This window comes from Rhineura floridana, chromosome 4 (assembly GCF_030035675.1).
Source record: "Rhineura floridana isolate rRhiFlo1 chromosome 4, rRhiFlo1.hap2, whole genome shotgun sequence".
NCBI classification, from domain to species: Eukaryota; Metazoa; Chordata; class Lepidosauria; order Squamata; family Rhineuridae; genus Rhineura; species Rhineura floridana.
The window spans coordinates 20,609,900-20,624,009 of record NC_084483.1 but is presented as its reverse complement, the minus strand read 5'-3'; the positions used below and the strand labels follow the sequence as shown (position 1 = coordinate 20,624,009).

General features: G+C 40.8%; 1 protein-coding gene across 6 annotated transcripts in view; it reads left to right on the top strand.

The window, feature by feature from the left end:
- The window catches only part of APLF (aprataxin and PNKP like factor), a 50,126-nt gene that overhangs the window by 8,115 nt on the left and 27,901 nt on the right, over window positions 1–14,110 (top strand). For all 6 annotated transcript variants that reach the window (XM_061626184.1, XM_061626185.1, XM_061626189.1 and 3 more), the window contains 3 exons: window positions 4,286–4,443; window positions 9,219–9,384; window positions 10,228–10,351. In XM_061626184.1, the coding sequence (XP_061482168.1) occupies window positions 4,286–4,443; window positions 9,219–9,384; window positions 10,228–10,351 (448 nt within the window). The remainder of the gene's footprint in view (window positions 1–4,285; window positions 4,444–9,218; window positions 9,385–10,227; window positions 10,352–14,110) is intronic.

Here is a 14,110-nt window from a genome sequence, read left to right as displayed (position 1 = left end):
GGCTACTAGCCATGGTGGCTATGTCCTGCCTCCATGGCCAGAGGCAGTATGCTTCTGAATAGAGTTGCTGGAAATAGCAGGAGGGGAGAGTGCTGTTGAACTCGGGTCCTGCTTGTGGGCTTCCTATGGGTATCTGGTTGGCCACTGTGAGAAGAGGATACTGGACTAGATGGGCCATTGGCCTGATCCAACAGGGCTCAGTTCTTATGTTCTCTCTAGGTGTGGCTTTGCTGACTTAAATTGCTCCCACCCACCTGAAGCTACTACAAGCAGCAGAAGGCTGATGGTGATGGTAGACAAGTACCTGTAGTTTATTTGCCTCCCCCCCATTAATAGGTTTAACAGAAAACCTGTCAACATAACCATCATCCAAGTCTATGCTCCAACAGCATAACACAGAAGAAGAGGAATTGGAGAGATTTTATGCAGAAGTACAGGAAGAAATTGATCATACACCAAAGCAAGATGTGCTGATAATTCATGGGGGACTGGAAAGGAAAAGTAGGGAGCAGACAAGAACTAGAAATTGTGGGAAAATGGGGCTTAGGAGACAGAATGAGGCAGGAGAAACACTTATTGAGTTCTGTGAAGCCAATAATTTGTTTCTTGCAAACACCTTTTTGATCAACCAAAAAGACGACCGTACATGTGGATGTCACCAAATGGTCAATATAGGAATCAAATTGATTATATAATTGGGAGCAGAAGATGGAGAAGTTCCATACTTTCTGCAAAAACAAGACCAGGAGCAGATTGTGGTACAGATCAGGAACTGGTCATATCGAACATCAGAGTAAATCTAAAGAACAACAACAAAGCAATCATAATGCCAAAATACAATTTAAATAACATCCCAGAAGAATATAACAATCAAATAAAGAACAGATTTGAGGCTTTAAACTTAGTTGACAGAGAACCAGAAGAACTATTAAATGAAGTCAGAGACATCATCAGGAGAGAATGCACAAAGACAGTATCTCTTGTTAAAAAGAGAGAAGGACCTCAATGGATGACTGAAGAAACTCTTAAATGGTTAAAGAGAGAAGGAAAGCAAAAGCAAAAGGAGCTAGAAACATGGTTAGAACCCTAAATGCAACAATACAGCGACTAGTACATAGGGACAAAGAGAACTATTACAATAGTTATTGTATAGAAATAGAAGAGGACGGACTTCCCAGGAGGATCCCTCCGCCTGTGCAGCTCTGAGACGGGCTCCCATCTTGGATGAAACTTTTTCAGCCTTAAATCCAGTCAGAAGGGGGTTTTTTTTGACTGGGGATAATTTCTTCCGGATAAGGAAGAAACGTGAGATTTCCCACACAGCTTTGTTGTGGTTGTGGGAGACTGGAATTCGTCAGAATCGTCTGTGAAAGAAGGTCTTCCAGCAGCTCGGACAGAGCGAGGATTTATAGCTAGCTCAGCTGAATAAGTGACCCTTTTTTTTCCTTTTTTAAAAAAACGGACTAACAGGCAAGCATCCTCCTGTCTATGCTTATCACTTTCTTATCTATACAGCTAAAGAGATTTGTCAAAGGATCGGCAATTAAGAAAACCTGGGTGAGCCAAAACTTTCCTTTTTTTTTTACTCACGGAATTAAGGGGGAGGAAAATAAAAATAGCCTATCTTTTTCCTATTGCAAAAAGCTGACATGGAAAATGGCATTGTAAAGATTACAACGGATGAGGGGTTTCTGATTGGAAAAGAAAAGAAAAATCTTTTTGATTTATAAGACTTTTGTGTAATATATGTCTGGAACTATTTTTTCTGATCTACTTTTTCTTTTTTTTCTTTTTTGACGAATCTGCTCATTCTCGTTGCTACTAGTCATTAGGACGCTGTGAACTAAAGCTGTTTTTGCACTTCTGGGCATATAAGAGATAAGGGCTGTCTAGTGTGTGACGCCAGTTGGTTTGAAAGATTAACTCCTTTATAACTGGATAAAGAAATAAACTGCTCTTTGCTTGGGACATTGAAAATTGGAGTGTAGTTCCTTTGGCTTTAAGAATGACAATTAAGAAGATCATGGATGTACAAGAAGGGATTTTATCTTTAGACATGTTTCAGAAAATAATGAATGGGATTAAGTCAATAAAACAAGAATTGAGAAATAATAGACAAGCATGGAGAATTGAATTTGATGAAATGAGACAGGAGCTGAAAGAAATTCAGGATTCTATGAGAAAGGAGAATAAAGATAGATCTGGAAAACCAAAAAAGGATGAAAGAGAAATTAAAGGCAAGGTTCAAACTATGGAGATTGGATTAAATATGGACATGGAAAAAGATTTGGATTTCCTGGTTGTGATGGATCCTGGAGACAAATATTATGGTTTGGAAATCAGCGCTGTCCCTGAAGGAATTGAAGAGATTGGAGATAAAGATATTATCAGTTCAAAAAAATTCCTGGACTGGAAGGATTTGATGGAACTTGAAATGGAGAAAGTTAACAGAATTAATCCCTGTTTTGTGTTAATGGAAAAATCTTCAAGAGATGTGCTAGTGTATCATGTATAAAAGAGGAACAGAGATGCGGCTTTGCAACAATACTTCAGTGATACGTTCGGAATTGATGGCAAGAAAATATCTGTGATAAAGGAAATTCCTATCAGACTTTTATTATATGACTATGACAGCAAGATTATTGGGTGCGTAAAGATGGAAGATGGAACCAATATGGATAATGGAAGAAGAGCGATTTGAAATTACTGGACTTAGTAGACTTGATGAGTTGGATTAATTGACATGTTTATTTAGAAAAAAAATTGATGGACATATATCTCAAAGATTGGAAACTTCTCTTTGACTTTTTGTGGAAGAATGAAATGATATGATGTTAATGAGATTTGAAACCAATTAAGATAACCGCTGGAGGAAGGTGATTTTATAATCTATTAAGAGACAGGCTTGTTATATATTATAGATTTATAGCTGAACTACGACAAATCGGAAGTCAATATTTTTATTTTTATTTTTTTTATTGTATTAGTTATTGATTTGTGTTTTTTTTTCTTTTTGTATTGTTTTGGTTTTGAAAATCTGAATAAAAATTAATTGAAAAAAAAAAGAAATAGAAGAGGACAACAAAAAGGGAAGAACAAGAGCCCTATTCCAAAAGATTAGAGAAATGAAAGGGAAATTAAAACCGAGAGTAGGGATGTTGAACAATCAACAGGGGAACACACTGACTGACTGAGATAAAATAAAAGGAAGATGGAAGCAATACACTGAAGAACTCTATAAAAGAGATGCAAGGATGACAGATTCATTCATTAGTTTGTTTAGTTCTTGGTTTCTATCAAATTTTCAAGTTTAGACCTGAAGCCCTAATGGCAGATGAAATTCTGATAGTATTGTAAAGATTCACTGTTTGTGGTTTGCCTCATTCAGGCCCTATCTGTGCTATACATTTAAAGTATTATCATACCACTTTAAATAGTCATAGCTTCGCCATAGAGTCCAGGGAGCTGTAGTTTAAGGGTTCTGGGAGTTGTTAGGAGACCCCTATTCCTCTCACCAGTTATGGTTGGCAGAGCAGAATTGCTCATCTGCTTTTCTGATGTTGAGCATTGCTGCCAGTTTCTGAGAGGGGTGAGGTGCAGGGAGCACAACATGCTGTGGGTGCAGCCATGACGACATTCTCACACTCCTACTGCCATGCCTGCACCACACTGAGCCTTACCTATCCCCCTTTCCCTCTCAGGATCCAGCAGTGGCTCTCAGTGTTGGGAAGGCAGGTGAGCAACGCTGCCCTCCTAACTGCTACTGCCCCTCACAGAACTACAGTTCCCAGAGTTCCCTGGGAAGAGGGATTGATTGTTAAACCACTCTGGTAATTGTAGCTCTGGGAAAGGGAGTAGGAGTCTCCTAACAACTCTCTGCACTCTTAACATACATCTCCTAGGGTTATTTGGGGGAAGCCATGGCTGTTTAAAGTGGTATAATAGTGATGGCGCTGAACTATCTCCTTTAGGCTATAGCTTCTAGAATGGTGAGGATGAGTAAGAAATCTGATAAACCTCCTTTCCATGATACAAGGAGCCTCCGGGGCTTCTGCATTTTTAAATTTCACATTCAGTATATGAACTCATCATGATGGGGAGAAAGGCAACGTGGACTATGTGTGCACCACATATAGCTGAAAATAATATTGAACTCATACCACCACCACCCCAGCAGTTACTGGTGCATTGCAGTGGAATTTAAGTAGCCATTAAGCCTGTGAATAGTGGAAAGGGACTGTCATTGGTATAGCATCTGTACTAAGAGTCTTTTCTCAATTGGCAGGTCCATGTAAACCCTTGCTTTTATCAGTCAACTGAAAATGGCCAACTATTGCCTATGGATACAGATAAATGGCACCGACTGAGCCCGGGTGACAATTTTTCCCTATTAGTAGACAAATATATCTTCAGGGTTCTCTTCAGTCCTTCAGAGGTGGAAAGGTAATGTTATCTGATGTGGAAACATAGAACAAGTGTTGTGTGCATTGTGCAACAGCCCAATTTCATCTGTCTATACCATAGGGGTAGGGAACTTGTGGCCTTCTAGATATTGTTGGACTTCAGCTCCCATCATCCCTGCCCATGGGCCTTGCCATCTTGGGCTGATAGGGGCTGGAGTTGAGCAGCATCTGGAAGGCCCCAGGTTCCCCTGCCCTGCTGTACAATATGCTAAATGTGTCAAATTATGATTTAGTCAAGATAATAACCGATAGCTGAATATTTATCTTGCTGGTTAACTAATGCTACCAGGCAGGGATATTGCCTTGTCTTCCAAGGAAAAATTGATGAGTTGCTGTAAAAAAAAATATCTTTGTGTGCATGATGTAATTTGAAGACATATGGTATTGAAATACTGATATAGATATATAATATCTTAAATCTATGATCATCCTGTAATCTTAGATGATATTAAGGATATTTTGCTGAGAATGGAAAACAGACAATGGGAATTGCCATGCCAGAAACTTAAGTGGAAAAATGTAGCAGGTCAGTAGATGCTTCTCTGTAGTATCCGAGATCCAATAATACTGCTTTTTTAAAATCAAGTATGATAAATGGAATGAGGTAGCATAGTTGGTTCTGTTATAAATATTGCTTTCTGTGTGAAGAACAGTGTAGTGTATCTAACATAGGGATGCAGAATTTCTAGGCCAATCATAGCCCTTCAGGGGTCCCATCTGGCTCCTGAGGCCACTTTCCCCTAGCCACACCCACCCGCCCATCAGATGATATCACTAGTGATGTCAGCTGATGGGTGAGATGACAAGGTTTCATCTGCTTTGGCTGCACAGGGAACAAGGTTGCATAGCCAAGGCAGCAAGATTTAATCCCTGCTCATCAGCTGAGTGGAGAGTAAAGCCCTGTTCAAAAGTGCCTTTTGAAGCAGCTTTGCATATATGAGCTACTTCAACAAGGCCTTTGCATTGGCTTTAAGATGGCTTCTGTGCTCCCATTTGCTCAAACAGGAGGGCAGGGGCTGCCTTGAAACCCCTTTCCAAGTTTCCCTGCACTCTCCTTTTAAGTCTCTGACTTGGAAGAGGCTTTGCAAGTCCCCCCCCTTTAAGTCCTCCATCTTGGACACCTAAAAGCGAAGCACACAGGACTCATGCAATGTCATAATTATACCATGTGACTGATGGGTGGCCCACCTCACCCATTTGTCAAATTTGGCCTGTGAGGCAGATCCTAATAAGGATCTGGGCCATGGAGCCAAAAAAGTTTCCCTGATATAATGTAACATAAAATGTTCAGTTCATGGTAGTGGAAAAGTATTTTTGTCTCCAACTAAAAATATAGTAAGAGGTACTATGGGAATCCATGTAATATTCATGCATAACAATGTCTGAGTAGTGGGTGTGTATATATATTTGGGCTCCTGCTGGGAGGAAGGGCAGGAGATAGATAGATAGATAGATAGATATTTTCTAAATTAGAGTATGTACAGATGAAACCATTATCACAGAAAAAATAATTTTAAACAATATATTGGATGAAATTCCTGTGCTTTTAAAGAACATGAAATTTAATATATTACTTTAGTTTCTTTACACTATTTTATTAGATTTAATTAAATACTTGAAGGTGCACATAGTTGAATGTAATAGTTAGAAAGGTAGCATAGATTCCAAAAACGTGATAATGCCCCCCTGTCCAAATCTCTATCATTATTAACATGTTTTTGGAGCCTTATGATTCTGTTTTCTGAAAAAATACTAGGGAAGAGTTGCCAAATACTAGGGAAGAGTTGTGCACAATGGTTTTTAAATTAAATTTAAGTAATCACAATGTGCTTTTTCTCAGCTATCCATATATAAAATGTTGTTTTAGAGCAGGACCTGGTAAAACTCCGCATATACAGAAATTCTCTTTCATACTGATAGCTATCTTGGCAGCCCAACCATTATAGTATAGAGTTCTGCATCTAGTTTCCCCCCCTCAGTTGTATAAAGTAGAATCATGATCCAGTCAAAGTAAGATGTTTATTTTCAGGCCCCATTGATTTTAATTGGAGAAAATTAGGACATGTTCCTGGTGACTAATGAGGAATGAGACCTTGGGGTCATAACAGATAGCTTGATGAAGATGTTAACCCAGTGCAGCAGCTGTGGCAAAGGCAAATTCCCTGCTAGGAATCATTAGGAAAGGAACTGAAAATAAAAATGTTGATCTTACAGTGCTGATAAGCCTATAGTGTGACAGCACTTGGAATACTGTGTACCGTTATGGTTACCTTACCTCAAAAAGGATATTGTAGAGTTGTTAAAGGTTCTGCAAAGTGCAACCAAAATGATCAAGGGGAGGGAACAACTCCCCTATGAGGAAGAGTAACAGCATTTGGGGCTTATTAGTGTAGAGAAAAGGTAAGGAAGAAGCAACATGACAGAAGTGTATAAAATTATGCATAATGTGGAGAAAGTGGATAGAGAGAGGTTTTCTCCCTCTCTCATAACATGAGAACTCAGAGAAATCCAAGGAAGCTGAATATTGAAAGATTCAGGACAGACAAAAGAGAGTACTTCTTCACACAGCACATAGTCGTATTATTGAGCTCAGGGCTGGTTCTAAAGGGCAGCCAGGTCAGGCACTGACCCGAGGGCCCCGGAGCTACAGGAGCCCCCGAGGGGCCCTCTGCTCCGTGCCCCCCCCACGCCCCCCACTTACCTGTCAGCCGGCTTTTTAGCATTGCCCTTAATGAAGATGGCAGCCGCAGCTTCCATAAGGTACTGAAGCCACTGCCGCCATCTTAGTTGATGGCAGAGATGTGCGCGCATAGCACGCACGTATGCCATCAACAAAGATGGCGGCGGAGGCTTCATTCCTCTTAGGGAAACCGCGGCCGCCATCTTCATTAAGGGCAATGGTAAAGACTAGACAGGTAGGGGGGCCATGCACGCGAGTGTATGTGTGTGCGCGCACACACACACACTGACCGGGGGGCCAGGGCAAGTTGATGCCCAAGGGCCCCCGCATGCCTGGAGCCGGCCCTGATTGAGATCACTCCAAAAGGTTTTATTATTATTTATTATTATTTATTAAATTTATTAGTCGCCCATCTGGCTGGTTGTCCAGCCACTCTGGGCGACGTACAAGATAAAAACAATACATTAAAACGTTAAAATTTAAAACCATAACAGTAAAAACCTAACCCACCCCAAAAGCCTGCCTGAAGAGCCAGGTCTTCAAGGCCCGGCGGAAGCTCATCATAGAAGGGGCATGGCGGAGATCATTTGGGAGAGAGTTCCACAGGGTGGGGGCCACTATTGAAAAAGCCCTCTCTCTAGTCCTCACCAGTTTGGCTGTTTTAACCGGTGGGATCAAGAGAAGGTCTTCTGAGGCTGATCTTGTTGAGCGGCATCCCTGACGATGCTGGAGGCGCTCCTTCAGATAGACTGGGCTAAAACCGTGTAGGGTTTTAAAGGTCAAAACCAACACCTTGAATTGGGCCCGGTAAACAACCGGTAGCCAGTGCAACTCCTTCAGCACTGGAGTGATGTGATCTTGCCGGCGGCTGCCTTTAATCAAACGAGCCGCCGGATTCTGTACCAGTTGCAGCTTCCGGACCGTTTTCAAGGGTAACCCCACGTAGAGTGCATTACAGTAGTCTAGGCGAGAGGTGACCAGGGCATGTACCACCGGTGGGAGCAGATGGTTGGGAAGGTAGGGGCGCAGCCTCCGTATCAGATGGAGTTGATACAGCGCTGCCCGGCTCACAGCCGAGACTTGAGCCTCCATGGACAGCTGGGAGTCAAGAATGACCCCCAGGCTGCGGACCTGGTCTTTCAGGGGCAATTGTACCCCATTGAGCACCAGGTCCACATCCCCCAGCCTTCCCTTGTCTCCCACAAACAGTACCTCGGTTTTGTCAGGGTTCAGCTTCAGCTTATTCCTTCCCATCCAGCCACTCACCGACTCCAGGCACTTGGACAGGGTTTCTACAGCCAACCTCGGTGAAGATTTAAATGAGAGATAGAGCTGCGTGTCATCCGCATACTGATGACATTGCAGCCCAAATCTCCTGATGATTGCCCCCAGCGGCTTTATATAGATGTTGAACAGCATCGGGGAGAGGATGGAACCCTGTGGCACCCCACAAGTGAGAGGCCAAGGATCCGAGACCTCATCCTCCAATGCCACTCTTTGGTACCTACCAGAGAGGAAGGAATGGAACCACTGCAATACAGTGCCCCCCATGCCTAACCTCTTCAGGCGGTCCAAGAGGATAACGTGGTCAACGGTATCGAAAGCCGCTGAGAGATCAAGGAGGACAAGGAAGGTGCATTCGCCCCTATCCCACGCCCTCCTCATATCATCTACCAAGGCGACCAAGGCTGTTTCAGTCCCATGTCCAGGCTTGAAGCCCGATTGAAATGGATCCAGATAATCCGCTTCCTCCAAATTCATGGAGGATTAGGTTGTCAATAACTACTAAATCTGAGTACCGCTTCCTGGAAACCATAAGAGGGGATAGAGTGGTTATGCTTTGGTCCTGCTTGCATGCTTCCTATAGGCATCTGGTTGGCCACTGTGTACTAGATGGGCCACTGGCCTGATCCAGCAGACTTTTCTTCTGTACTTAATTCTCTTACTGAAATCACTGGGATCTAAAACTGCTTAATTTTCTACTGTACTCTGCTTTTTCTTTGCTTTTACTAACTCTGATTAGTAATGCACCATGACTGTTTTGTTTCACTGAGAGCCTTGTTATCATGTAATAGGAAAAGTGATGACGTCTCTGTAGAAGACATACCAAATCAAATTCCCTCAACACTTCATCAAACGAAGATGCCTCAGAGACAGCCTTCACTACAGCAAACAACCTCTTCTAGCAAGAGCCAACTTCTGGAAGTAAATTTACAAAAAGCAGCTGAAATGCCGAAGAAGGTAACTTTCAAACATTAGGGTGCATAGCAGAGCTGAATAGGTTGTGTTTTTCTTAGTGGGCAAGTTGATTGAACTTAATGGTACTGTGAATACATATCAAGTACAATATGGTACAGAATTGTCCATTTCAAAGGATTTATTTCTAAATAATGTTACCTGTGTTTTTGTCAAATTAAGATTAGCAACTCTGTCTAGTTTTTAAGACTTGTTTTCTGAGTTGCATTAGGAAGACTGACTGCAGCCTATAGTGCTATTCCACAAAAGAGGCTTAATGTTGAATTTGGTCAACATGAAACTATTTTCCTTTTGGAACAAAATGTAGACAAAGTGATCTAGAGCACATTTCCTCAGTCCTTTTGTGCACTTCTCTTATAGAGTTGTTTGTTATGCTAAGCAACAAAGTAATTTCATTTTAACAAGATTGTTGTATTTGTTGTGTGTGCTCCTTCCCAAAGGTTTTTGCAGTGTGTGTGTAGCAGAATTCATGCATCAAGTGATAAGTCTTTTCAATTTCAATATATTGTGGGCGGTGTTCCCTTTGCTTCTTCCCGCTCTTCTGTATTTGGCGGGGGATAATGAAGTGAGAATGGATGTCGCTAGTACCATAGTAAGAGGGAAGAACCTGCCTCTTATCATGGTTGCCTCTTGCCTAACAGCCTTCAGTATATGAAACTGTGCTCAACAAGGGATAATGCAAGTCATTGACATAGTTGCAGAAATCCATTTATTGAAGTACGTTATGGAAATAATAATGGTAATTAAATCCTCAATATGTTGTGTTTCTTACCTTAGTGCACCTAATAGAAAAATACATACTATACAAATTAATGTTATTTTTTTCAGTTTTCTGCTACCATTTCTGAAAATGAAGAACCGGGGCTTGCTCAAAGGAAAAGAGTGCTTCCAGCATGGATGCTGCAAGAAGACAAAATGGTCCAAAGTCCATCAGCCTCAGGCTTGGGAAGAGGTAAGTGTGGAAGAGAGTTAATCTGAAAGACTTTGCCTATGTCTTCATTGAATTCTGACTTTCTAAAAAATCCAGTTAACGCAGCTATACAAATTGTGAACATATTACTATGTTGAAGAGCTTGGAAGTAACTAGTTACAGGTAATGGATTACTTGTAATTCATTACTTTTTTGAGTAACGAGTGGGTAATTCCTTTACATTTTGACTGTAATAGAACTAGGAGTAATTTTACTACTTTTGTGGAGTAATTGTAATGTTTCCAGAATTACTTTTGGGCATTACTTGGGGGAGGAGCAGGGGAAGTCTTCTGCTCCTCTGATTTGTGGATGAAAATCATGTGCCTCAAACTGGGCTTCTGTACAGCGTCGCTCTTCCCTCATGCTCTGTGGGTGGATAGGAGGCAACGAGGGAGGAGGTAGAGAGTGAGATGGTGTGGAGTGGAGAAAACAATTTTTTTATAAAAATTGAAAGTGGTGGTGAAGAATGGAGTGGAGGAAAAAAGGATCCGGAGGTCAAGAACATGGATAAAGGAGGAGAAGGAGGCAACAGCAGAATGGAGATAACGAACTGTGGAGGTGAAAGATGACAACATGTTTTGGCACACAAAGTGGCCTCCACCACCCTCTCTGGCTACTGTGCTGCATTTGCAGTATTTTAACTTTTTTGCATCTCAGGAAAATGTGTGCTTGAGTGAGTGTCCCTTAGTTGGTGGCAGGGCAGGGTCTGGGAGGTGGTTAAGTGCTGGCTGGCTGAGTGGGGGGGGGTGCACTTGGTTTGACGTGCAAAGATCTGAGTAGTGGCCTCAGCCTCCCTCCCCACCACCCTTACCAGTGGAGAGACCACCATTGCTATCTTATGAATAAAAATAATTATTCTACTGCCTTTGTATGTATTTGTTTATTTTTAATGTTGTTTTAGGCTACTTAGATGTGCAGCAGCCAAGGCCAGCACCTTGTAGGCATTTTTTAAAGTAACTGAAATGTAATTGTAGTGATTACTTTGGAGAAAAAGTAATCAGTTACTTTCAGAGCAATTGTAATTGTAACGGTAATTACTACCTTTTGGGGCCATGTAACTGGGACTGTAATTTATTACTTCTAAAAAGTAATCTTCCAAGCTCTGCTATGGTGTCTCCACTACTTCTTGTGCATATCAGGCCTATTCACAAACTGAATAGACAATGTATAGCGAGTTTCCACATCCATTCATTTGATGTAACAGATAAATGATTGATGTATGTGTAGATTCCTGTGCATATATGTCCAATAACACTCCATTCTTATTCTTCAGAAGTGGGTATGGAGATCACACAATAGAGACCTGTGTGCTCATGTATGCATAGATACAGCATCATATATGTGTAGGTGAGGCAGGTTTGACACTTGCCCTTAAAACATTAGCTCTTAACATATATTACTGCAAATTGATGTTTTAAATTATTATTCATACTTTTAGAGAATACAATTATCCAAGTTACAGATAAATTCTTGAGATTGAAAAACTATTATGTTGGTCACATCTTTTAAAACACAACAAAAAGAAGGCATTTAAACTACTTTTTGGTTATTTTTGTAGATCAATCTAGTTCAACAAATAATTCAGTAATAGGCAAAAAAATGTGCAGTATAAGAATGTACCTATAGCCAACAGATATTTCTATCAAACTTTAAAAAGCAGGGAAATTGAGCAGCTATAGTGAATGCACCAAGGGAGCAGGAGACCTGACCTCCTCTCTGAGATATTGGACTGCCCTACAAATTTGTCAAAATGCAAACACAGTTTGGGTTGGTCTTTCACAGTCCAATCCACTTGCTGTGTAGTTTGGAAGAATATGGTATGTGCCCCTGAGCATATGGTGAGTGGTGGCAACACCTGCCATCTCCAAAGATGAAGAATTACGTTTTTGTATGTTTGTTGGTGTTCTTCTTACTTGGCTTCTTTCCTGAGTTACTGCTGTTTCTACAGAGAATCTAATCTAGAAAATTATATTTCTCTCATTATTCATCCTAAAAATCTGTGTCAAATTTATTTTTAATCATTTCAAAGTCTTTTTATTGGTCAGTGTCATATGATGGTGAAGACAGCCTTTTGTGTTTCAAACTGGAAGCTATGTTCTATTTAGAGTTCATTAACAGTTGAATCTGAAAGTGCAGTTTGATGTAAAATCAGACTGATTACAATATGTTACTACTTAAGCAATTATTCTAGTTGTTGGAAAAAAACAAACTTGGCCTGCCCAAGATTCATGTTTTCAGCCTGCTATGCTTAAACTACGCCACTTAAGGAAAAGTGGACATGGTCAATTAAAAACATAGAGCACACCTAGAATTTTGCTAGAATATATTTCACCTCCCACTGTTTTATCTTGTGCAAACTGAGACACTCCTCATATCCATTGGAAACTATTCTGCAGAATAGTCAGTGCCATTATTCCACAATTGTTTTTGGAGTTCTTTTAGTGTTGAAAAGTGTTGCTGTACTTTACATATTCACAGAAACAGAAGCAAAAGAAAATGATATAGGAAACTTCACTAAAATTGCAAAGTAAATTATACATATTTAAAGTAACTATCTGAACTATATCAACTGTCTTAATATTGTTGCTTCCTTCCTGCTAAAACAAGATCAGCACAGCACATCTGTTATTTGGGCTGATTGCAAGTGTTGCTACCACTCACTATATGCTCAGAGGCACATGTTACCAAATTCTTCCAAGCTACAGAGGAAGTAGATTGGACTGTGAAAGACCAACTCAAATTGTGTTTATATTTTGACACATTTGTAGGGCAGTGCAGTATCTCAGAGAGGAGGTCAGGTCTCCTGCTCCCTTGGTGCATTCACTTATGCCCCAACAAGTGGCATAATCATGTACATTCACCCAAACTGACGTTCAAACATGACAAGTGTTATTGTTATGTGCCTTCAAGTCGATTACGACTTATGGTGACCGTATGAATCAGTGACCTCCAATAGCCACCCTGTTCAGATCTTGTACGTTCAGGGCTGTGGCTTCCTTTGTGGAATCAATCCATCTCTTGTTTGGTCTTCCTCTTTTTCTACTCCCTTCTGTTTTCCGCAGCATTATTGTCTTTTCTAGTGAATCATGTCTTCTCATGATGTGTCCAAAGTATGATAACCTCAGTTTCATCATTTTAGCTTCTAGTGATACTTCTGGTTTAATTTGTTCTGACACCCAATTATTTGTCTTTTTTGCAGTCCATGGTATGTGCAAAGCTCTCCTCCAACACCGTATTTTCAAATTAGCTGATTTTTCTCTTACCCGCTTTTTTCACTGTCCCAACTTTCACATCCATCCATAGATATCTGGAATACTTTAGTGTTCAGTAATACATCTTTGCATTTGAGGACCTTTTCTAGTTCTAGTTTGATAGAAATTTCTGTTGACTATAGGTACATTCTTAAACCGCAAGGTTTTTTGCCTGTTAGTGAATTTCTCTGTTTTTTAATCTGGGAAGTAAGAAATGGGATCCTGTGCAGGTTTCCTGAGAATGGATTGATCATTTGCATGCTTATTGAGTTCAGTGGGATTTAGTCCTGTGCAATCATGCTTAGGATAGGTAAAACTGACCATGGCGGGGAAGGAGGAAGAAGGAAAAGGGGAGGGGAGGGAGGAGGAAGAGAGGAGCAGAGAAAGAGGGGAGAGGTCTGATCATTTGCATGGTTATTGAGTTCAGTGGGATTTACTCCCATGCAGTCATGCTTAACATAGGTGAAACTGACCATGGAGGAGGAGGAGG